Here is a 25,918-nt window from a genome sequence, read left to right as displayed (position 1 = left end):
CTTTGGGACATTCCTTGTTTATTCTGATTATATTTGCCTGGGTCATCATTATCTTTTATCGTAACATGTCCTTGTTCTATACCCAAGAGCTGAGCAGCAGAATATTTAGTAAGCCAAATCCTAATTAGCCATATGACTTTGTTTTGTGCTCCTGCCTAAAAGGGTTATTCATAGGCCACCCTAAAAACTAGTCCACCCATTGTATTCATTGTATTGGGTATGCACTAGCTTATATATCACATATTAGTTAGTAATCTTTATATGAAGTATTAAATACACTTAGGCCCTTGCCATTTTACATGTGGTAAATTCACCTAATCACTTTCTGACCTCCATACACCTAACACATGCACTCTGCCAGCCAAGCTGGGACAAATAAGAAAAACCCACTGTGACTGTCCCCTTCAGTCCAGCCACTGGCAAAAAAAAGCACCAGTCAGCTTAATGCCACCTTCCCTGGGGGCACAAATACTAAAAGAAAAGAAGGGGCAGGGGGAAGAACATGGTTCAGCAACTACACTAGGGAAAGTGAAAAACCCTCCTTGACTAACGATGGGAGTTAAGCCAGTATATCAACAGGAGTGAAAGGTGTGCATGAAACCTCTTTCCATAATTCTTCTTCTACAGTTGAACACCTCTCAGTGTTCAGCTCCTGACTACATGCATGAATAATGATTGCTCATAAATAAATTGTGCATATCTGAAACATGGAAGGAAAATTCTCAGGCGAGCCATTTTACAGGCGCTTATATCAGATGTTTTCATTAAATGCCAGAGAGTACAGAAATGCTATCAAGTTTTCTCACTGTGGCAATCATTGCATCACATAATGTAAATGCTGGTTGTGAAAACTGAAGATAAGAATGTAAGAATGGCCATGCTGGGTCAGACCAATGGTCCATCTACCCAGTATCCTGTCTTCTGACAGCATCCAATGCCAGGTGCTTCAGAGGGAATGAACAAAAGCAGGGCAATTATTGAGTGATCCATCCCCTGTCATTCACTCCCAGCTTCTGGGAGTCAGAGGCTAAGGACACCCAGAGCATGGGGTTGCATCCATGACCATCTTGCTTAAGTGCCATTGATGAACTTATCTTCCATCTAATTATTTTTTAACCCAGTTATAGTTTTGGCCTTCAGAACATCCCCTGGCAATGAGCTCCACTGAGTGTTATATGAAGAAGTACTTCCTTTTGTTTGTTTTAAATCTGCTGCTAATTAATTTCATTTGGTGACCCCTAGTTCTTGTGTTATGTGAAGGAGTAAAAACACTTCCTTATTCACTTTCTCCACAATATTCATGATTTCAAAGACTTCTATTATATCTCTCTTTAGGCGCCTCTTTTCCAAGCTGAATAGTCCCAATCTTTTAAATCTACTCTTATATGGAAGCTGTTCCATACCCGTAATCACTTTTGTTGCCCTTTACCTTTTCCAATTCTAATATGTTTTTTTGAAATAGGGTGACCAGAACTGCACACAGTATTCATGGTGTGGACATACCATGGATTTATATTTAAGGATGTTTCATGGGGAGGGGACCCAATATTTTGTGTCAAATTTGAGTACAGTTTCAAGATATTCAAAGAAAAAAGTGTTACAGTAAACTGACTAAATTCAGGCTCGGTGTGCAGCAGTTTTGTGAGATGTTATAATATCTCTTTCCAGTGTAATTTTCATCTTTCCTCAGCAATCTCCGACAAGCAAAGGGTGAAGTTCTACACATGACAGTTCTGTTTATTTCACCATTTGACTACTGTTGGGGATATACAGCATAACAATGATACCCAGAACATACTATAACAAATGCTCCAATTCAAGATGCTAACGCTTATTTTCCCTCGGGTCATATATTATGCACTACCAATGTTAAAAAATAGGGCCACATGATTCCACCTGTTATGTTAGCAGACCTTCCCATGGAAGTCAAAGTCAATTCATCTTAAAAAATTATGATAGGATATAGCTCGTATGTTTTGAATTGTATTCTCTATCTTTATTTTTTATCTTAGAGAGAATATGAAAGTACTTGTCTCTTGAAATACATAACTATTCATAATCTGAGTGAAAATCTGTACAGGAATTAGATGGCAATTTGTTTTCAGCCGAACTGTCCTTAAAAGCTTTATAGTAATAACATAAACCACAAGAACCCAGTATGATTGGATTGTATGTGTCACTAGAATACTGAGACAAAACTATAACTTCCTAATATGTTCAGGTGCTGTGTTTGTATATTTTATAATGTAGAATCTTAGGTAGCAATAAAACACATCCATAGCAGAGACTTCTAAATGCTTACCCAACAATTTTCATCACTTTTTGATTGGTTGAATATATTTCTTTCTTCAGTCTACAAAATTCTATCTTACTCGGTTTAATTTTATTTTTCCTTATAAATTCACTTAATTTAGTAGCCAAGAGAGGTGCCAGGTTGGAAAATTGTGATCTAATTTCCTGCATAAAAGATACAAGGCCAGTAGCAATGCAAGCTTCCCACTCTTGTTACCCTACACCCTCTCTTAGAGAGACCACTTCTAGAGAAGGGAAGGGTGGGAGAGAAGGGGGGGAGGGATTCTGACTCATTCTAACACAGCTACCACTAACTGGTGTCCATGCCAGCGTTGTCAGAAAATACACTGTGAATTTGGAGAAGGAGATGGCCATGGAGATTAATCTGGCTATTTCTGAAAACATTTTCCTGCAGCATAATACAATTCTCTTCAATATTTAGAGAGAATACCAATAATGAAACCCTATTCAATCCCAAAAGACATGTGGGGAGCAGTATGCACCCCTCTGACACAGAGAATAAAATAGTTCAGCATCAAAAACAAATATTCACACTTTAGTTCCTCGATATGTTGCTCAATGTCTCACTGACAATGAGCATAAGAACAGCCATACTGGGTCAGACCAATGGTCCATCTAGCCCAGTATCCTGTCTTCTGACAGTGGCCAATGCCAGGTGCTTCAGAGGAAATTAACAGAATAGGCAATCATTGAGTGATCCATCCCCTGGCATCCACTCCAAGCTTCTGACAAACAGAGCTAGCGACACTCAGAACATGGGGTTGAATCCCAGACCATCTTGGCTAATAGCCATTGATGGACCTATCCTCCATGAACTGTATCTAATTTTTTTTTAAATCCACTTATAGTTCTGGCCTTCACAACATTCCCTGGCAATGAGTTGTGTGAAGTTCTTCCTTTTGTTTGTTTTTAAACCTGCTGTTTATTAATTTCATTGGGTGTTCCTTGGTTCTTATGTTATATAAAGGAGTAAAATAACACTTCCTTATTCACTTCATTCACATCATTCATGGTTTTTTTTAGACCGCTATCATAGCCCTTCTTAATCAACTCTTTCTAAGCTGAAAAGTCCCAGTCTTTTTAATGTCTCCTCATATGGAAGCTGTTCTGTACCCTTAATACGTTTTGTTGCTCTTCTCTGTACCTGGGCATAGCATAGTTTTATATAGTGGCATGAAATGTTCTATCTTATCTATCTCTTTCCTAATGGTTCCTAACATTGTTAGGTTTTTACTGCTGCTGATCATTGAGAAGATGTGTTCAGAGAATTATCCCAGCAATTCCAAGATCTCTTTCTTAAGTGCTAATTTAGATCCCATCATTTTGTATGTATGGTTGGGACTATGTTTTCCAATGTGCATTACATTGCATTTATACACATTGAATCTCATCTGCCATTTTGTTGTCCAGTCATCCAGTTTAGTGAGGTCCCTTTGTAACTCTTCACAATCAGCTTTGGACTTAACTTTCTTGAGTAATTTTGTATCGTCTGCAAATTTTGTCACCTCACTGCTTACCCCTTTTCCCAGATCACTTATGAATATGTTGTCCAAGTACAGTCCCTGGGAGACCCTGCTAATTATCTCTCTGCACTGTGAAAACTGACTATTTATTCCTACCCTTTGTTTCCTGTCTTTTAACCAGTTACTGATTAATGAGGACCTTTCCTCTTATCCCATGACTTCTTACTTTGCTTAAGAAGTCCTTTGATGAAGGACCTTGTCATAGGCTTGTTGACCCCCTCAAAGAACTTAGATTGGTGAGGCATGGTTTCGCTTTACAAAAACCATGTTGACTCTTCCCCAGCAAATTGTATTCATCTATATGTCTGATAATTCTGTTCTTTGCTGTAGTTTCAGTCAATTTGTCTGGTACTGAATTTAGGCTGACTGGACTGTGATTGCCAGGATTGCCCCTGGAGCCTTTTTAAAAAATTGGAATCACATTAGCTATCCTCCAATCATCTGTGACAGAAGCTGATTTAAATGATAGGTTACATACAACAGTTAATAGTTCTGCAATTTTATATTTGAGTTCCTTTAGAACACTTGGGTGAAAGCCATCTGGTCCTAGTGATGGTTCATAGTTTTCTCTTTTGTTCAGAAGTTTATCCTCAACTTCATCACCCTCTCAGGGTCTGATTAATCTTTACATTGGTATAGGCATACCCCAGCCAGCCTCCCTTCTACCTTTCAGCCCCTGGGACTGCTGCACAAGCAGCAGAGAGGTAGCATGGCTGTCTCTACACATTGGCATAAGGGTTTATGTCCATGGTATTTCCCAGGGAGGACTTATGCCTGTCTGAGCTGGCACAAAGGAGACTCAGGGCAATGAAGAATCTGGCACACAGGTTTTTGTTTTGTTTTGTTTAAAACATTAAGACCAGGCATATGCATCAAGAAAATACTAAACCAAAATAAATGATGTCTCAAATATTGAACGTAATACCTTAACCTTTGCTGATATTATCTGGAGTTAAGCTGTGCCATGATAAACTTTTCAGAAAGGTTATTTACACAGAAGAGGAGTTATATCCATGCATCCCCATAATGTTTTTCATAATCCTGACTGTTCTGAATACTTCTGGCTTTTTCAACTTTTCCATCTTTTTTTTCCCCAACTGAATATGATCAATGCATCTGTAGCCCTACCCAGAGCCAGGAAAAAAGTAGCTTAACTAGTTGCAATCTCTGAGTACTAACTAGTAGGCCCCTCACCAAAGGCTCTAAAGCAAAGTAAGCTGTCATGGGGTAAGAGGTAAGGTCCTCTCAGGGAAAAAAGGATAGAAATAAATCGTCAGTTTTCAGAATGGAGAGAGGTAAATAGTGCTGTCCCTCAGGGGTCTGCACTGGGACCAGTACTATTTAACATATTCATAAATGATCTGGAAAAAGGGGTAAATAGTGAGGTGGCAAAATCTGCAGATGATAGAAAACCACTCAAGATAATTAAGTCCAAAGCAGACTGCGAAGAGCTACAAAGGAATCTCACAAATCTGGGTGGCTGTGCAACAAAATGGCAGGTGAAATTCAATATTGATAAATGCAAAGTAATGCACTTTGGAAAACATAATCCCAACTATACATATAAAATGATGGGGTCTAAATTAGCTGCTACCACTCAAGAAAGATCTTGAAGTCATTGTAGATAGTTCTCTGAAAACATCCACTCAATGTGCAAGGGCAGTCAAAAAAGCAAACAGAATTTTGGGAATCATTAAGAAAGATAAGAAGACAGAAAATATCAATTGTCTCTATATAAATCCATAGTATGCCCACATCTTGAATACTGTGTGCAGATGTGGTCGCCCTATCTCAAAAAAGATATATTGGAATTGGAAAAGGTTCAGAAAAGGACAACAAAAATTAGTAGGGGTATGGAACAGCTTCCATATGAGGAGCAATTAATAAGACTGGGACTTTTCAGCTTGGAAAAGAGATGACTAAGGGGGGTTATGATAGTGGTCTATAAAATCATGACTGTTGTGGAGAAAGTATATAAGGAAGTGTTCTTTTCTCCTTCTCATAACGTACAGTCAACCAAATGAAATTAATAGGCAGCAGGTTTAAAACAAACAAAAAGAAATATCCCCACCCCCCAACATATAGTTAACCTGTGGAACTCTTTCAGAGGATGTTGTGAAGACCAAAACTATAACAGGGTTCAAAACATAACTAGATAAGTTCATGGAGGAAAAGTCCATCAATGGCTATTAGCCAGGATGGGCAGGGATGGTGTCCCTATCCTCTGTTTGCCAGAAGCTGGGAATGGGCGACAGGGGATGGATCACTTGATGATTACCTGTTCTGTTCATTTCCTCTGCGGCACCTGGTGCTGGCCACTGTTGGAAAACAGGATACAGGGCTAGATGGACCTTTAGTCTGACCCAATATGGCCATTCTAATATTCTTATGCAGAGATGTGTTGGCCCTGTTCTTGCCCACTCATGATATTTCCTCACATCTCTAACAGCTATTGAAAGGTAAGGTGTTGGTTTTGCATTATAAAGCCATTCATTACATGGGACATACCTACTTGAAAGTAGAGTTGGCTGAAAAGGTTCCATCAGTATTTTTTTCTGATGGAAAATAAGAGTGGCTGCATTCTTAAAAATATATATATATATAGAACACTTGAATTTTCAGCCAAAAAGTTGAGGTTTTTAGTTTTCTATTTTTTGACAAAGTCTAAGTTTTCCCACAAGGAGGAAAGATATGCCAGCCAGCTCTCCTTGAAAGGTTGACTGTCTCCCCATCCCATATTACCACATTTATGATTAGAGAAGTTGATGAGGTGCAACATTTGGCAGGGCATTATTTGTGAGGACTCTTCAACTTGGGAATTCATTCCCAGCTGCAGTTTTAGACAATAGCTCTGTAGTTGGGCCTTCAATACACACCCTTGTGACCAAGTAGATTATAGGCTTGCCTCAGTTTAACTTTTTTTCTTCCAGTTCAGAGGCTCTCTACTTTTGGGATACTAAGGGGGTTATACCCTAAGATCCTGCTGGCCCTCTGATGGGTGCTCAGTAGTCAGCCCCAATACCTCCCTCTTTCTTCATCACAGAAGGAAGAAAAGTAAACCAATATAGGAGCCAAAATAAAGTCCAATAGCCTTAAATAGGACCACCACCATGAATCAGCAGTCTCTCTCCACTTCAACATCAGGGATAATAGCACGACCCAGGCCCCACTCTCCTCTGTGTCACACCCAGCCTAGGGGCCCTGTGTTAGGCAGTCAAAGACTGTGGGCTTAAGTGTGCAGCTGCCTCCCCGCGCTGCATCTTACCTATGGCCTTTTCAGGCATCTGCTGTATGGCAACCTTCCCCAAATCCTTCTGCCAGCAAATTGAGCTCTTTAGGCTGTTTCTCTCTGCCCAGTACTGCAACACTCCTCCACAGTATCTCTCAACCTCTATCTGGGTTGCCTTTTTTATCCCAGCTGTGGCTAACCAGCCTTTTAGACACAGCTTGGGGGGAACTATTACCCTATTCATTAACTTGTTACTGTCCCTGCCATGTGGGGAGTGATACACCCCATCACAAGCCAAAATGTGTAGTCCTTGCAGTGTACAGTGATGGTCTATCTATTTATCCGACCTTTTGTGTGGGTAGTCAGTACAATAGAAGTTTGATATTTGAGAGGGAGTGGTTTGGTTTTGGCTCGATGTGTTGTGGTTGATTACTTCTGATAGTGGAGTTGCTGCTGGTTTTAGTATAATTATTTTCAGCAAATATGTATAAGGCCCTAGAATGGCACCCTTAAAATTAGATTTATTAGAAATAAATCAATATATAAATGTTAGGAATGTTGATCAATGTAACTTACAAACTTAAAAGAGACTGCAAGCTTCTTCTTCCCCCATCCCTCTTACTGCTATAGTTTCTTTTTTTTTTTTTTTTTTTAATTTCAGTCTGTAAAGGAAATGTGATAAGTGGAGTTTGGGTTTAACTGAGGTATGATCTACCTCTCTGGACATAATCAGCTCATATTGCTGCTCATAGTGATCACAACATCAACTGAGTCTCTTAATAATCTCAGATATTTATGGAATAATCAGAGAGACTTATATGTCATCAAGTAGTTTAAAAACGTATATGCAGAAGAAAGCCATGAATACACATTGAATTAGGTGGAAAAGAAATTGCTTTCTATAAAGCTCAGGGACTACAGTACCAATATCCATCATTTGCAGAGTGAAGTTACATGTTTTTATAAGCCTGAGCAACAGAAGAGTGAACTTTTCTACTGGAACAATGTAATTAAAAGTTGCAATAAAAAAAATGGATTAGAGTTCTTATTGACATTTTACTAAACATGCTAGCTAGCAGGAATATACAAATGAAGGTCACATTTGCAAGTATTATAAGATACATTATATTTTAATTAGGTATCTGATAAATGTCATTGAATCTTAGCCATTGCCCTACTGACACTTAAAAAAACAAAAACAAAAAATGCACCTACAAAGTCAAAATCATTTACTTAAGAGATTGTCATTAAATTTAAAATTGTAGACACTACAGGAGACATAATAGTGTAGCAAACTCAGGGTTGACACATTCTACGTTTTGACTACAAACTGAAATTCTGTTGCAGATTGGAGAGTATTTTTTGACAATTTATTGAATATCATTAATGAAACTATATCCAGATATGTTCTTGCTTTCTATCCAATCCCTAAATCATAAATTTTACAAATGATCATCTTGGTTCTGTGTTTAGTGCATCTTCACTGTATCCCTGGAGCTTGTTCAGGCATGTTTTTGTCATCTTGGAGAAGAAGCGTTTTCTTCTTTTCTCTTGCCTCCAAATTTTGCCCCCAGTGAAACACATGTAATTCAGTGTTTGAACAGACTAAAAAATGATGATCTCTTTAAAATCTACCAATTATTACTCCTTCCAAATAACATTAAGGTGGTTTCTTGCCTCTTTAAATGAAATAGAAAAGCAAATTAGTTCTTGGTTATCTAATTTTCTATTGAAACTGAGATTTCAAACCAATAAAATAAAGTTCCTTTGTCTATATTGCCTGTGATGTCACTTTGGCTAGTTACATGTAAATCTGACCAATGAATGGCTGACCAGCAGCATGTGCTGGAAGCAAGAGGCTGGCATCACTGGATTATCAGTTTGTTACGAGCGTAGCTTTTTTGGTAAGGGATGTTCCTTTTGCTATTCCCATGAAAAGCCACCTACATTTGGACGAGTTACCAGCCTTTGGAAAAACTGCCATTCACACATGCTCAATAAAGACTTGCTAGAGTATTGCCCATCTATACGGGGCATTGAGGGCCAGAATTAATGTCTGGGCTTGGAATGGGCAGATAGGCATGATAGGTCCTGCTCTGAGAACCAAAATGGCCTTACTCAACACACAATTTCAGGAAGAGAAAGGAAAATCTCATGGTTAAGGCAGTTGAAGGCTGCCCCGAAGAGCTGGATTCTATCCCTGTCTCTACTACAGAGTTTCTATGTGATGCTGGGTAAGATACTTAAATGAAACTTTTCACGGGTGACCACTATATGTTTGTTCCTTATTTTTTTGCTGCCTGACTTGAGACACCTGGGTCCGATTTGCAGATGTGCTGAGCACTCAGCTGCAAGTGAAGTCAGAGGGAGCTGTGCTTTGAACATATAAACTGGTATAAAATACTCAGTGCTCTGAAAAATCAGGCCCTAGGTATCTCAAAGTGGGTACCCAAAATCTGTGGACCTTACTTTCTCTGTGCCTCACTTCCTCATCTGTTAAATGGGGTAATGCCTCACAGAGGGTGTTGTGAAAATAAATTGTTTGTGAAGCAGTCAGATACTATGATGAGCAACATAGGAAAGCCCAAGGGAATATTAATAATTCTGTATTCAGAGCAGGGATTGAATAAGGTGTAGTAAATAAGCCATGGAGCCACACGTTGAACAATGAGGATGAAACAAAACATTGAATTGCTGTTTCTTCAGTGAGCACTGTCCATCCTGTGCACTGAAAGAGGCAAGGCTCCTGTGGAAAAAACAGTCTGATCATATAATTGAAGAGAGTATCATAATGCAAATGCACAAGGGGGCAGATATAAAGTGGCGCAGGTTACCTTAATTCAGGTATTTCTTAACTTTTAAGAATTTGACTTTGCGACCTAAACATTTTGTTTAATGTATTTTTCTGTCTAACATGTTTGTGTATGGAGAGAGAGTATGTGAGTATACATACCCAAAATTTTTATGGGAAATGACTAAAGTGGCAGATATAGCACACCCCCCAAGCTCTAGCAATTTGTGATTGTGTGGAGTTTAAACTATGTATTAATCCATCTTCTTGCCACACTTCATGGTTTCATTATCTGTAATTGCATTATTTTATAGTGATTGACACCAACATCTTCTGACTTGTATTAACTTTCCCTAGTGCAGTGTTGTCCTCTTACAGGAATTTTTTCCCAGTATGCCTTTCTTGGGCTGGCCCTTTAAATTCAGTAGAAACAAGTGATTACAGCCCTGTAATGGCCATTTTCGAATTAGCAGCTGCTGACTTAGGAAATGACTTTCTCTCTTCCAGCTAGTAAGTACCTGGCATGTCCCCCTGCTGCCCCAATTCTCCATTTCTTATTGCTGAGGAGATGAAATATTCTTTAACTGTATTATGGAGAAATTGCAAGTCATATGCTAATAAATGAGTCTCTATGGTTGCCCCACATTGAGTGGTCAAAGTAGTAGAGCTCTTTCTGCAAAACAGGTGGTTTAGAGTACATGTGCAACTGCTGTTGCTCTTGGAAGTGTTAGATTAACGGCCTTCCTCAAGGATCAGTTCTTTGATTTACACTTTGAACAGTATCAGTGAAAGACTTGCACCTACACTCTCACATAACTTTATCTATGCCAATGACATCTGCTGCAGCTACCAAGTTCAGTCCTTCTCAGAAATGGACAAGGTCTTGAATGAAGATATGAAGTTCATGGCTGTTCTAAGACAGCTTCTAGTGTATTCTATCTGCATAATGCAAGCGCAAGCCATGAGTTAAATGTGTTCCTCAATGGCCAGTGCCTGCAGCATGAGCCAAAGCTGGATTACCTCAGTGTGACATTAGATAGGTCACTAATGTACAGCAACAACCTGAGGAAGATGGCAGCCAAAGTCAGCACTCAGAGCAACTTGCTCAGAAAATTGGCCAGCGCAACCTGAGGAGCGAGCGCCCGGATGCTTAGATCATCAGCCCTCTGCTATTGCTGATGATTATGCCATTCAGAGGCGGGGCACATTGCACATATGCCCCTGAGGATGATGAGTTGCGATTACCAAAGATTTAGGCAGAATACATATTTTATTAGGATTACATATTTTAAGCAAAATATAGTTTAAAAAAGTAAAGATGCTGTATATGTAATGCATTTACATAAGACAAAATGTAAATGAATTAAGAAAAATAACCAATGTGAGTCCTGGAAATATTTCAGGACTTCTGAAGTTGTATTAGTTGTATTACAGTAGCCCTGATATCCTACTAAATTTAGGATCTCAATATGCTATGCACTGTACATCCCTGCTCCAGGTTGTTCACAGTATAAATTGACAAAACAGATAGGAGAAAAGAGATTACTCCCATTTTGTGGATAGTGAACTGACAATGAATATATTGAATACAATTTTCAAAAGCCTAAGTTCAAATTTCAAAAGTCATATGTGACAAAGTCTTATTGAAATTCAATAGGATTTAGGTGCTTACTTCATTTTTTTTAAATGGTATTTACATTCTTAAGTCTCTTAGGCACTTGAAATTTTTATCCTGAGTGGCTTGCCAGAGGTCACAAAAGATGTTGGTGGCAGAGCTGGAAACTGGTTTGGAGGGCAACATCTAAAATATCACAATGCAAATCATGTACTTAAATACGGAAAAGAAAAAAATCAGCTCTCATAATACAGCAATCTAATCCACACCAAATTAGAGAAATAAATTTGTTTAAAAGCACCAATGAAAAGTGTGTTCTAATTAAGCTACCGCAAATAGACAATTTAGCAGTCTAAATCCCTGGAGGGAAGTGCGTGGGTTTGGAAATGGATTTTGCTTTCAGGTAAGGCTGATTTCTGCTCTGTTGGCAATGATGAGCACAGAGTATAGGCTTTCAGTAAACAAAATAAGAAATGTTTCCTTATGTATAATTTATTAACCATTTCTAAATATGCTTCACAAGAGCTGCTTCACTGGGATGCAGCAGCTTCACAAGCATGATAAAATAAAATAAAATAAAATTGCACACTAACACTAACAGTAATCCCTATCAAACAGAGGATACTTAGCAAATACACCTCAAAAGGTCAGAAGCCAGATAGCTTTATGCTGACATTAGTGGAGGATCTCATCACCATGGTATGGCATGACTTTTTTTTCTGTACATTAATATACATCAAACCTTTTACCCCTTCCTAGCCACAGATCCTTTGATTTGTGCCATTTGAGCTGGTTTTGTTTGTTTTTAACTCTGGAGTTACTGTTGATTGTTATTCATTCAAGTATATAATAAGATCTTTAAGATTTGTAAAATGTTCTTTTCTCTTAAAGTAAGACTAAAAATGGCTAAATTATCCTGGCTTGGAGGCAACCCAGAACAAATCTGTTTTAGCAATCCATCTGAAAATACAATTTCAATAACAGAAGAAATTGTCAAAACTTGTTTGCAGTTCAGGGTTGTTGAATTCAATTTCCTGGTGCAGATTACTACCTTGCATCATGACAGTATTCTTTTCAATAGCACTTCAGTGGGATATGTATATAGTACACAAGACAGCAGTAGAGTTCCATTTTTCTTGGAGACGTGCCTGTGCCAGCAAGTCTTGATTCAGATCCAAACGTCTGCAGAGTTTGGGGTTGTACAGATCTGAAGACTTGGTTCTGTCTCATTTTTTGTTTTGCCCTATGATATATTTGACAACACTTAAGCAGTTGATTAAAATATAACGTGGCTAACTCATTAATTGTTTTAAAGCAGTTGTGTCCATTTTGACTTACTTTCTTAGGTAGTAAAACAGGACACTTTATTATCTGGCTTAGGGTTTAAAGAGCAAGACTAGGAGTCAGAAACCTGTGTTCTTTTCCAAGTTCAGTCACATGTTGCATAGCCTTGGGGAAAAGTCACTTGGGTCTAAAACTTAAAAAATGGCTATTTTATTTTGTGTTCCCAACATGAGGACTGATTTTCAGTTGTGCAGCACGCCTGCATCCCTCTCTGACTTCAACTGAAGTTATCAAAATTTCTGAAAATCAGACTGTGAGGATGAGTCATGCTTGGCATCCAGAAATTGAGATACCCAGTTTGTGACCACATTGAAAGTGTTGGTCTTAGTCCTGATGTCAAAGGACCTAAACACCCACAATTCCAGTTGAAGTTAATGGGAACTGTAGGTGCTTATTACCTCAAAAATCAGGCCACGTAGGTGTTTAAACTTTAATTTAGCTACCAACCATCAGGCACCATAGTTTAACTTTTTGACCTTAGTAAGTAACAGTGAAATTAATTTGGAAAATTAACATGGGAAACAAGAAGAGAGACTAACTGTATAACTAAGAGTGTTAAGATGAAAGTGGACAAAGGAAAACTTACAATGAACATCAGGTAAAACTTTCTAGTGAAGAGTTGATAGACTGTTCAATACTCTCCCAAGGAAAGTGGTAGAAGTCTCATCATTTGAGTCGTTTCAAACTAGAACAAAGTACTCAAATATGCTCTCTATTGACAAAGAGAATGGACTACATGGCCTAAGAGGTTTTTAGTCCTCTATTTCTAATTTCCGTGATGGTCTGAATAGACATAGGCTAGCTCTGATTGCAATCAAATATCTAATTTGTTTTGGAAAGCTCATTAAGGTGTATAGGTTGTACTAAGGTGTCTGAACATCTGGTAGATCCACATTTTTCTTTAACAATAGCTGATTATAAAGGTTTGGGATTCGCCTATTTAGTGCCTCTGGCAACTGTTGATCTCATTGAAGATTGGTCAAAATCTTTCAGCCTTTAAAACAGTCCAGGAGGTCAGGTGAGATTTACTGGGGTTTTGTTTTACTAGGCAAGTAAGCTTCTTTACTTGAAAAGTGAGAAATTGCTGTGATTTTGTTTGATCACATGTGAATAAGTCATTTTAATGTAGAGAAAAAGGCAAAATGGATGGGAGAGTGAAGAACTGAGCTCTAACTAAATGCACACCTCTGGTCTCTGTTTTAACAGCCACTTTGCCCTGGTTGACCTTTACATACAGAGCATTAGAACAAGAAAGATTATAACATAGTCCTGAGCCATATGATATTTGGACCATGGGAAAAGGGTAGCCAACTGCAAGCTTTATTGTTAATCTGTACCCTCAAGCAATTTCTGTTTCTTATGATTATATCCTTTTCTTCTTTGTTTTAAAAATGAATTTAAATGTACTTTTAAGTGAACCATGTTTCTGCAATCCCTATTGAAAGGGCTGCAGAAACTGGCCCTCAGTGTCACCTTAGCTTACAGTCCCCTGGTTGAGACCAGTGTAACAAGCTGGTCAGTTTTTCAGCTTCTTCATTCCTAGTCTGAGTCTAGATTCCAGATCCTGTTTCCTTCTTGGGCTGGAAGAAGTTGGGGTTGGTGAGAGAAAGAATGTCCTCCTCTTTATATTCATGTTCCAATTAACCCTTAGTGAATCCCTTCCTTTCCTCTATTAATATAGAATATGCACATCCCATCACAAATATCATTTTTGAAATCATTTTCTCCACAACTCATTTTCTAGTTTATCCCACCAAAAATATATAAATGAAATTGCTTCCACTCAGGCAGGCCAACAACACACAATTATTTTTAGGCCAATCTATTTTAGGGGAAGTGATAAGCCAAAAAAGTAAAATCTTGGCCACACTGAGTGATTTTGATGAGGCGGGATTTTGTCATGTAACTTTAACGTTTATTCTCAAATTTCCTAGGAAAATTCTACCAGGGGAAGAGCTATGATGTGAAATTTCAGGGAGATTGTTGAAAATGGGAAACTGCTTTCAACCTTAATTATGGAGTGGCTGACACTGGTTCACAATTATGGGAACTACTGACACTGTTAGTTTTAGTTTCCAAAGGGTTAATGATTTTAGGCTATACTAAGAGATACATTTCAAGGATAGTCTTTGCTGAGCCTCTGGTTCCAGGTAGAAATATGGAACAATCTAACATCTACACCTTTTGGGACAGCGTAGATCTTGTTAGACTATGTTAAGGAATATATCAAAAGACAATGAAATATATTTTATTGTAAAGAAAACCACATTGTATTTCTATTAGTATTCCAGTGGTAGCACTACAAGAAGTCCTATAAACAGTATTCCCATTCTTCATTTCAGGTTTAATGTATCATGGAGTAGTTCTATTCCCCCCCCTCCCCTTAATGGGTCAGGCGTGATATTGTTATAGAACAAGATGATGCATTCCATTATGAAATAGATGCCTTCTGAGACGAAAAATGAGAAATCACCTCAAGGCAGAATTCTTCTTATGTATGCTTTTCTAAATTACCTTACACATATACATGCCAAAATTTGTGTTTAAATTTCAGTTTTGAAAGAGACTCTAAGACTCTTTTAAGACTCTTAAGCAGTTTGCCTAGGAGGAGATGGCTATTTTCAGATAAACTTGATCTGCTTTTGTCACGCATTTTCCTCTAAAGTAACAGCAACATAGCAGGGATCTTTTAACGCCTCCTCATGGACACTAAGCTTTGTACTGATAAGGCATAGTCCCCATTTTCAAAAACTACAAGCATCTCAGAGTTCACTGTCATATACTGTGTAAATATAAAACAAAATGCACATTTTTATCATTTTAAATCAAAGTACAATGTAACCATAACAATTACTTACATATAAGGGATCTTTCCAAGGGTTCAAAAAACTCTGCAGAGTGGAAGATGACACAAATTTTGGAGAAATTTTCAGTTACATCTTAACTGAAAGGCTTGTCATATGACACTTTCAGTAGAGGGCAATTTGAGATTTAAATTTTTCATCCTCTGAAGGATGTTCACACAAGGTGTGAAACAAATGATCTATTTTACCAGCACTATAGTATCACAATAGTGACCTTTTTTTCTGCCATACTCTCCCCTTACCCCACTAAGGAATACTTTTCTTTACAGATGCTCCTTTGATATCCAGTCTGGGAACTTCTGCATAACATAACATGTTGATTTTCTCTAGCTGTTGCATGTGGAGGACTTCTATTGATTTAAATGGGAGTTCTCCCTGCTGAGTTGCTTTAGAATGAGTTTTTTTAAATATAATTTTAATCTCAGCATTCTTTTAAGGAATATGTTTATTTCTAATGTTTGGCATTATATAAGACACAAAATTAAGGACAGTTTCTGATTTGTGGAGCTTGCAATGTAAAATACACAGTCAGAAAAGATAAAAGCCATAGGGAGAAACAAAAGAGTAAGTGGCCTCATTGGGAGTATCTACTTGAGCTCTCCTGAATTAACTCACTTCACCTCTACAGTAATGTTAGAGTCAGGAAGGTGTTTCACCTAGGTCAGTATTTTTGGGCTACTTCTAAAACATGAGCCTTAAGGCGAGAGAATAAACAAGGAGAGACTATAGGGGCTTGATGAGGAAGGCAATGAGAAGGGCATCACAGTGAGCTAATTAATAGTTGTCACCACAGATTTATGAAGTCTGATATCACTACAGGTGGATTTCTCTTTCCAGCTATCTTGTGGTTTTATACGCCACCCATCACCATAGTATCTAAGTGCCTTCAACCTAAAATTGATAGTAATAGCAAGATCCCTGGTGGACTTCATGGAGTCAGGAACTTCTCCCTTTTAGGGGTCAAAACTTTGCTGTGTATGGATTTATTTTAAAGATTTCCTCTTTTTCTTTTGTTCTTACTTTTGCACTTCCTGGCTAAAATATTATTTAGGCAAAAAGAGCATCTCCTTTTCTCCTACTCCTCTTATCTATTTTATCTCCTACTCAGAACTCACTACTTCTTTTACAGAATATTCAGCAGCTGTTCCAGGCCTCCCAACTTCATATGCTGCTATCCTAAGAATTAAATCTGCCAGTTCATCTTCAGCACTCTTTAATTCAAAGAACAGGCCACGATTAAGCAGCCCTTCATTAGGAAGCATATCTTCACCAGGCTGGAGAGGAACAGCACAACACTATCGCTCACCAACAAACCTCTATCACTTCTCAGAGGCCTTCAAACATGACGGTAAGTCCAGTTCTCCCCTCTGAATCTTTGAAGAGACAGTGAATATATGTGGCTTTGACATTTTTCAAAACTGGTACAGTTTTATAAGGGTGCTTCAGTATCTCACATTGGTAACAGTAAACATCACACAGTAGAAATGAGCTTCCTTCTTTTTAGAGTCCTTAAATTAACCTTAAAGTCAGCAGTTTAAACATTCTCTCCTACAGGTCCCTAAAGGGATTTTATTTTATTATTGCAGCCTTTGCAATGTAAGAATGGGAAACTAGAAGTGGAATAAAATTGCACTACAATCCAATTTGATCTACTCAACTAATGTCTATACATTTGAAAGGCACTGCAATGACATTTCAATCCACCTTTTATGTTTTTTTTTTCCCCAATTGCTCTGGTATTTTTCATATTTACTCCCAAATGATAGTTATGTGGATTAAAGCTGCATAGTGCTTCTTATGAAACTATTTTTTCTTCAAATCTAATATAGTCTATAATCCTCTGACACACAAAATACAATGTGGTGTCACTTTTTTAGATGCAGAAATTCTCAGTTACAATAAATATTTCCTATTATTCAAATCACATTTGTTTTCTCTTTATCATCTTGTTTTCTTTAGGGTGAGCCTTAAGAGAGTGTTAATAGAATTTACAAATTACAATATTCTTTCCCCCAAGTAATCCCTATCTCAACAAAAAAGAAAGGCAAGATTATTTAAATTTAGTGAACCAAGGAGATGACAGAAGGAAGAATCACAAACAGTATAGACCAATAATAATACCAGGATGATTACAGTAGCCTTTTCAGAAAGGTACTTTAGCATGTACTTAAATGTGGCATGTTATGCTTAAGAGTGTTCATGAAGAAGGATGACTTAAGCATGTACTTTTCTGAATTGGGGCCTATGTTAGCCCTACCTAGGAATACAGATGAACTGAATCCTGAAAGCAATTGAATTATGACCATATTAGAACTGGATTTTGTTTTCTGCACTTGCATGTGTTGTGTAATGTTCAGTGTATTTACAAAACTCAGGTACTGTCTATGTTCCTGATGTTGCTGACTCCTCCCCTGCAAACCTACGTACAGGCAAGAATCTGGAAGAATCAAAGTAGTGGAATGAGGAACCAAAGTTGGCTGACTTTAGCAGTAGTATGTTGGCCTTTCCCAGCATGTATGTCTGGAAATTGGAGGTAGAAGGCAGCAATTGGTTGCTGGAAGAGGAAAGAAGGCAGATTTTATGAATAACATAAGCTGGAACTATAAAGGAACTTCCCTGTGAGTGACCCTGATGACTCCTATGGGGCTGGGGCTGGGGCTGAAAGTCTGGTAAAGAGGCATTTTATTAGGATTAAATGCCCACAGTTTGATGATATTTATACATCCACGCCTCTGGAAAACAATGATTTTTGTTGACTAGTTGTGACTAGATTTAATGCAGCCTGCTATGCAGTAGGAGGTAAAAAGCGTTCTCCTGCTCTCCCCAGCCCTGACCTAACATGGCCCACATCAGGGCTACTTGGGCTGGTACTTTGGAGAGTGCATGTGTAACCCACACACCTCCTGGGTGTGGGGTTCTGTCCAATCTAGTGGCACCAAGACCACTTAGAGAGGGAGAGAGAAAATGAGTCTCCTCTACAGCCTTAGCTAATAGCCAGTTGGCTTTTAGCTCATGCTGTAGAAGCTCATGCACTAAACTCTAGAGGTCCCTGGTTCGATACTGGTGACCAGGATCTGTCAGTGTTACACATGGCCTGCATTGTAGTTGTTCGTGTAAGTGGATAGACAAAGTCATGACTAGAGCTGTACAAATAATTGTTGTTTTCATTTTGCTGGCAGTTCCAAAAAAAAAGGGGGAAAAAATGTTTCAGAAGAACCCCAAACCAACTTTTTTTCAGAATTTAATTAAATTGGAAAGTCAGGGAGAAATATTTGAGATCGAATGAAACATTTAATTACATTTCCATTCACTGCCATCCTGGTTCCTTGTTACCTATAGTTAAAAGAATTACCGGTATGTTTTTCATCACCACTTAATTTAGTCTTATTAAATTTCTTACTCTAAACATGCATTTAATAGAGTTCAGTACTTACTAAAATCAAGCTACTTATCAAAACATAATGTTGTGATTAAAAGAAATCTACATAGAAAATGTCACTGGGTATGTCTACACTGCAATTAATAACCTGCATTTGGCCTGTGCCAACTGACTCAGGCTAAGGGGCTGTTTAATTGCAGTGTAGGCGTTCAGGCTTGGGCTGGAGCCCAGGCTCTAAGACCCTGTGAGGCAGGAGAGTCCTATAGCTCAAGGCTACATCACAGTTAAACATCGGGTGGCCAGGTGCTCGGTTTTTGACTGGAAAGTCCCGTCAGATCTACTGACTGGAAACCCAAAGTCTGCTTACTGCAAGTGGGGGATCTGGGGAGGCACTAGGTCATCACCTGCTCCAGCCCCTATTTATCCGGGGCCACCTCCTACCTTCATGGGCGGCTGCAGCTCCCAGCCCTGACTCCACAGGTGAGTCCGTCCTGACCCAGGTGGTCGGGGGTTGGAGGAGAAAAGCAGCGAGCAGCAGGGGGGAGAGGGAAAGAGGAGTGGATGGAGGTGGGGCCAGGAGCAGCAAGTGTGTATAATTTTTGGTGGTGCCCAGAACAGGTCCAAGTCCTGTCCTGCCCTCCCCCCTACACACACCTGCCTTGTAAGCCAATATACAATAACTCCTCACTTAAGGTCATCCTGGTTAACGTCGTTTTCTTGTTACGTTGCTGATCAATTAGAGCAGTAGCTATCAAACTTTTTTTTCCGTGGACCACTTGAAAATTGCTGAGGGTCTCAGCGGACCACTTAATGATCTTTCCAACTGTTGTTTGTACCATTAGCTACCTATTGTAAAGCACTTTGGATAAAGGCACTATATTAAAAAAAAACCCTTAATAATAATTAACGTTTTTTGTTCTACACATAAAAGCACACAACTCATACTTTAATATCAGTAGTTTTAACCATTCTAATGTGATGGATGTGCCCTCTCTCCCCCACCACAGCAGCCCCCAAGCTGGGGTTGGGAAGGAGGGGGGGCTCTCCCTCTCTCCCCCACCACAGCACCCACAGAGCTGAGGCTGGGAAGGAGGGCCATCTCTCCCTGGCAGCCACAGCCCTGGAGCTGGGGAAAGTCGCCTCTCTCTGTCCTGCACAATACAAATTTCCCCCACCCCCTCTTTTCACACCGCTCCCCCTCCCACCTGTCCCCATTCCCCCCAAGGCTACCACCTCACCTTACATATGTGTCTTCTCCGGGGTCCAGGCACCTAGTTAGTGGAGCCATGCCTGCGCGGCTCCACTAATTAGGTGGGTGGCCCTTCATTCTCTCATGTGCGGCTGCCCAGGTGTGCACCTTAGAAGGAACTATCCATGGACCCCCTGAATGGACCACAATTTGAGAACCTCTGAATTAAAGAACATGCTCATTTGAAGTTGTGCAATGCTCCCTTATAACGTTGTTTGGCAGCTGCCTCCTTTGTCCACTGCTTGCAGAAAGAGCAGCTCATTGGAGCTTGTGGTGGGGGCTTGGAACCAGGGTGGGCCGGCAGCCCCCCTATCAGCTCCCTGCTCCCCTAAGTTCTCTGTGTGGCAGCCGCCCAGCAGGCTATCAATTGCTGGGCAGTTCACGTATCCCTCCCCTCACTGCCATGTGCTGCTCCTGCCCTCTGCCTTGGAGCTGCTCTCAGGAGTCTCCTGCTTGCTGTGCGAGGAGGGGAGGGGAAGAGGGGTGCTAATGTCAGGGTGTCCCCCTTCCCCTGCTCTCCCCCACTCCTTTACCCCATCCACGAGGTGGGGGGGAAACACGACAGGGCTCAGGATGGACGGAGATTGCTGGCAGCAGCTGCAAGGCAATGTACTTAGAGTGGGGTCAGCATACTTAAAGGGGCTATGTGTCTCTCTCTCACACACAGGGTATGTCTCTGTCTCTCTCTGCCATGCTGTCTCCCCTCCCTCCATTCATGCTGCCTTGTAGAGTGTGAGGCTACATTAACAACAATGTGTTAACCCCTGAGGGCTCAGCCGAGTGCTTATTCATCATTTAGCAGTAAGGCATTCCCTGGGAAATATCCCACCCTCCGACTTCACCACCTCAACCAAGCTTCACAATCATCATCGCTGTGTACAGTATGTTTGTTTAAAACGTATACGTGTGTGTGTGTGTGTGTGTGTGTGTAGTATTTTGTGTGGCAAAAAAAAAAATCCCTGTAACTTAACCCCCCACCCCATTTACATTAATTCTTATGGGGAAATTGGATTCGCTTAACATCGTTTCACTTAAAGTACCATTTTTCAGGAACATAACTACAACGGTAAGCGAGGAGTTAAAATAATGTAAAAATTTGAGTGCTGTGGGGTGGGGCTGTCATGAGGGGTGAGAGGGGCTCAGGCAAAGGTTTGGGGGGCTGGGGATGAGGAGTTTGGGGTGCAGGCAGGCTGCCCCAGGGCTGGGGCCAGAAAGGAGGACTTCCCCCAGCCCTCTCTCCACCGGCAGCAGCACACTCACCTTGCACCACTGTCACTGCCCATGCTCCTAGGGCCCCTCTCAGGGCCAGGAAGCTCCTCGCCTCCCTGTGGTGGGTGCTGGCGGGGAGCTGCCATCATATGTGCGCCTCCTCCCCTGCTGCTGTCCCTCACAGTCACCTCCCTGGGGGTGATGAATGGGGCTGCCCCTTGCCCAGCGTGGGGCAGGAGCAGTGACTGCGGGCAGGGGACGGGGGGCTGTGCTGGTGGAGGGTCCCGCCGGAAAAGGGAAGGGTCCAAGGCAGAAGGGCAGGGTAAGGGCAGCCTACCCTGCCACTATTGGTGGGGGCACTAGGACCCCGCAGAGGCAATTGATGCTGGGAGCCAGCAGAAAGGAGACAGCGTGGAGCTGCAAGGGAGAGGCAGGGACGCTCGGGGGCCTGGGGAGGTGCACGGGGGCAGCAAGTGGGGGCCGGGGGACACTCGGGGGAGGTGCTTGGGGGCAGCATGCGGGGCCGGGAGGGGAGACCTGGCCCCAAATATTGGTGGAGCCAGACCCCTGGACCCTGAATATTGCTGGAGCCCGGGCACCACAGGTCCATATAAATCGCCGTCCCTGGGTGGGGCCTCAGGGGAGAGCAGGGCAGGGGCTTGGGGGAAGAGGTGTGGGGCCTTGGGGGGAATAGGAGGGACAAAGGTGGGGCCTCAGGGGGAATAGGAGGGGCAAGGGTGGGGCGTCGGAGGGAAGAGGCAGGGCAGGGGAGGTTCTGGCACTCCTGCTAGAGTGTCCGTTTTTTAAATATTACCAAGATGGCAACCCTAATTAAACAGCCTCTTAGCCTGCACCCTGTGAGCCTGAATTAGCTGGCAAGGCCAGTTGCAGGTTTTTAATTGCAGTGTAGATATAGCTACTGAGTGCTAGATTCTGAGTCTGAGTTAGTTGAAATACCTGTAGAATATCTTATTGCCAGTCAACTTCCTATTATAAATGCCTGCACGGAGAATGTTGGCTGATGAATGGGCACTGGATATCTTCCTCTCCCAAAACTTACAGCAGATGTGTGTATTTCAGATGACAGGATTGGGAGAACTTGTTCAGGGAGTACAATTAGCCTTCAGAATGTGGCACTGCTGAAAGAGACTATTAAAAGAATGTAGAGTGTGTGTGCATCTGCTGTTGGGAGAATGGTAGAATACAGCAGTCCAATAACTTAGTCTGCTTGTGTGAACTTGCTAAATAAATGGCTCTATTCTATGGAGCATGAAAATTTGAGGGAAGAATTTTGCAACCTATATTAACATTAGGACCCTGATCCTGCATTGGTGCACCAGCATCTCTAGCTACACTGAAGTCACTGGAAATCCATGTCATTGCATGTATCTGCCCTCACAGAACATGCTGAAAACCTCCAATGACTCCATTAACTAAAAGTAACTGAGGTCTTCTGAATCTTAAGTTAACTAACTTCTTAAGTTAACTAAAATCAGCCAAGTACTTCCTAAGTAGATCAGCTTTTTCTATTTTTATATATAATATAATATATTGGAAATTACAGTCCCTTGTGTTAACACAGTGAACATTAACTTTACATAGATCAAATAATGCTATTTGAATTTAGAATAATTTGATATTTTGCTCTGCAGCACTTTGGTAATTTCTTTTTGGTTTTTGAGAGGATGTTATGACTTGGCAGAACGGCGTTATCAAAATGGATGCTACTACTTTGTTCTCAGGTGTTGAGTCAAAGCTGCTGCTATTACTAGTGTAAACTTGTAAAGCAAAAGTATTAATGTCACAGTCCTTTATTAATTTGAAAAAGTTTGTTTGAGGGCTCTCCTAATCTTTAGATCAAAAAGGTAATTTATTTTTTTAAATAACTGATTTTTAATATGACTGAATTATTTTTAAAGTCATTGTCTCAATACACTGAACACTCATCATGAGATTTCAAAAAGTGATTAACGGATTAAACTGCCTGTTTCCACAGTAATAAAAGTGAATTGAAAGACCCTGATGAGTCACCTCAAGAAAAAGCCAGTGTAGATTAAAACCAAACAGTGAAAGAATAAGTACTGAATTGAACACAATATTGAGCAACAAGTAAAACCTGATTCACATGAACGAAAGTGATTCTTTCTCTTCTTTAAACCAGATTTCCCCCCCCCCCCCAATTTGAGTATAAAACATCTGTGTGTTAATATGTGGAATATTCCAGCAACTTGCCTGTCACAAGGTGACTGGACCCTGTTAAGGGAGATGGGCACAGCCCCACCTGTGTCATAATTAATTAGCTGCTTCCCCAACTGAGGGATGGGACTGGTTATGAGAGTAAGGGGGCTAGCTGATACCTAGAGTCACCAGGCCCTTCTAAAAGAGCTGAGAGAGCTCAATCTGGGGGGTGAACCACAGCTACTGAGCAAGCTTCTGTGAAAGGCCTTGAGTCAGGGTGTGCAAAAGGTTGGGTACTCTGGTGGAATAAGCCTGGGGACCCAGCTCCTACACCAGGGAGGGTGCACGAGAACAGTGCTTCAGGGGAACTAGCCCGGGAGCCGAGTGCATAGTACCAAAGCAGAGGGAAGGACTCAAAGGGGGCCCAGATAGAGGGCTGAAGAAAAGCCCACAAAGAGTCTAAGAACTTTTTTGTTTATTTGGACTTCTTAGTTTAACGTTCTTTTGTCCTTGAATGGTTTAAGCTTGTTTTTGACTTGGGCAGAGGGCCAAGTCACATCTACAGCAGTGACCCATGTGTGTAGAGCTCATTAAGGAACCCTAAGAAGAGGGGACTGAGGCAGTGCACAGCAGAGTCAAACCTGGCCACAAGCAGGTACTTGGTAGGCATCCACCCTGTTATATTACCTATTTTTTTCCTGAGGCAGCTAATTTCCAAGAGTGATCATGTGACTCTTCAGTGTAGACATGGACATCTCCGTGGTTCTGTGACGTGTTAAGTACTTGTGGTTCTGTTTGTTTGTTTGTTTGTTTGTTTGTTTGTTTAGGTGGGTGGATTTATTACAGGGAAACTGATAGTGATCTCTCTATTAGGTTGCCTAACAGTATGCATTGTTAAAAAAATATCTTGTGATCCTTCTTTCAGGAGCTCTAACATCTCCATTGTTTGCTAGGGGACTCTGAAAAATTTGGCAAGGAGAAAGCATTGGGGCCAGAAAAGAGCATTTTCTTTGTCCCATGAAATTCTGTTCAGGTTTAGCAGTTACATATTTTTGAAAATTGCCGTTTTCCTTCTCTCACGTGCTATTCAGGAATGTTTTGGCAGTGTGCCAGAATAATAACTGAACACGAATGTTCAGGCTCACACCACCATCAGAACAGCAGCAGTGGTGCTTTAGGAGCAGAGGGGAAAAGAGCGAGCCAGGCTCGGCTCCCTTTTATAGCCTCCTAACACAGAATATGAGTCTCCCTCCCCCCATGAGGACACCGCACCTTGTATGAATGAGGGAGAGAGGAGATGGTTGCCTTGAATCAACCCCATAGACCAAGCACATGGCCCCAATCCCCCCATTCTCTCCCCCCTCACCTGCCACCCCAAGATAACCACCATCTCCTGATGCTAGCTAACAGTTAGTCCTGTAATACAAGCTGTGCTGCAGCCTTGAAGATTCAGGTTAAAACCCAACCAATGATGCATGATGGATGTTCTTACAATTGCACATAGTAGAATTTATTACTACCTTTTTCCTTTCTACAAAAAATGGAAAACTATATGCAAACTTCTCAAATTAGTTGAACATTTCATTTGCAAAGTCAAGCACTTGAAATTAGAAATGCCAGAATTCAGGTTGCCGATGCAGACTTGATTATGTCCTCTTGTGCATATGCATTATGATGGTCTTTAATTACATGATCACATATTATTTTTCCACAGGAGCCCCATGTCATTCAGAGCCCAGCCTGCAAGATGCTCTGGTGATGAATCAGGGCTCTGTAGTGAAGAAGGCTATTTGTAGGACCCTGGCCTCATTTTATGTAGAAGTTGAAAGGCCTTTAAAGAACAAAGCAGGGAACTGCATAAAGAGAAAGCTTAAGACAAGCGAATCCACAAAGGAGAACTCTGTTCTATCCCTGCCTCTGCCACGGAGTTCCTATTTGATGATGAGCAAGACACTTAAGTCAAAATTTGGCAATTGGTCCTTAATTGTGTGCTCCTCATTTTCAAGGTGCCTAGCTTGAGATGCCTAAGGCCTCATTTATAGGAATGATGAGCTCTTTCCACTGCAACTGAAGCTAATGGGACTTGTGTATACTCAGAATCTCTTGAGGTTAAGGCACAGAAATGATGGCTATCCATGAAATCATGAAGGTCTGGAATTCTGATCTTGGCTCTACCACATGTTCATGATGTGGCCTCAGAAAAGACTTTTTGTCTTAGCTTACC

At 40.7% G+C, this 25,918-nt stretch overlaps 1 protein-coding gene across 1 annotated transcript in view; it reads left to right on the top strand.

Moving 5' to 3' along the window:
* The window catches only part of CNTN5 (contactin 5), a 987,470-nt gene that overhangs the window by 560,972 nt on the left and 400,580 nt on the right, over positions 1–25,918 (top strand). Inside the window, exon 4 of the mRNA XM_054015603.1 lies at positions 16,809–17,027. Within this exon, the coding sequence (XP_053871578.1) occupies positions 16,809–17,027 (219 nt within the window). The remainder of the gene's footprint in view (positions 1–16,808; positions 17,028–25,918) is intronic.

This window comes from Malaclemys terrapin, chromosome 1, assembly GCF_027887155.1.
Source record: "Malaclemys terrapin pileata isolate rMalTer1 chromosome 1, rMalTer1.hap1, whole genome shotgun sequence".
NCBI lineage: Eukaryota > Metazoa > Chordata > Testudines > Emydidae > Malaclemys > Malaclemys terrapin.
This window is presented reverse-complemented; position numbering and strand designations above follow the sequence as displayed.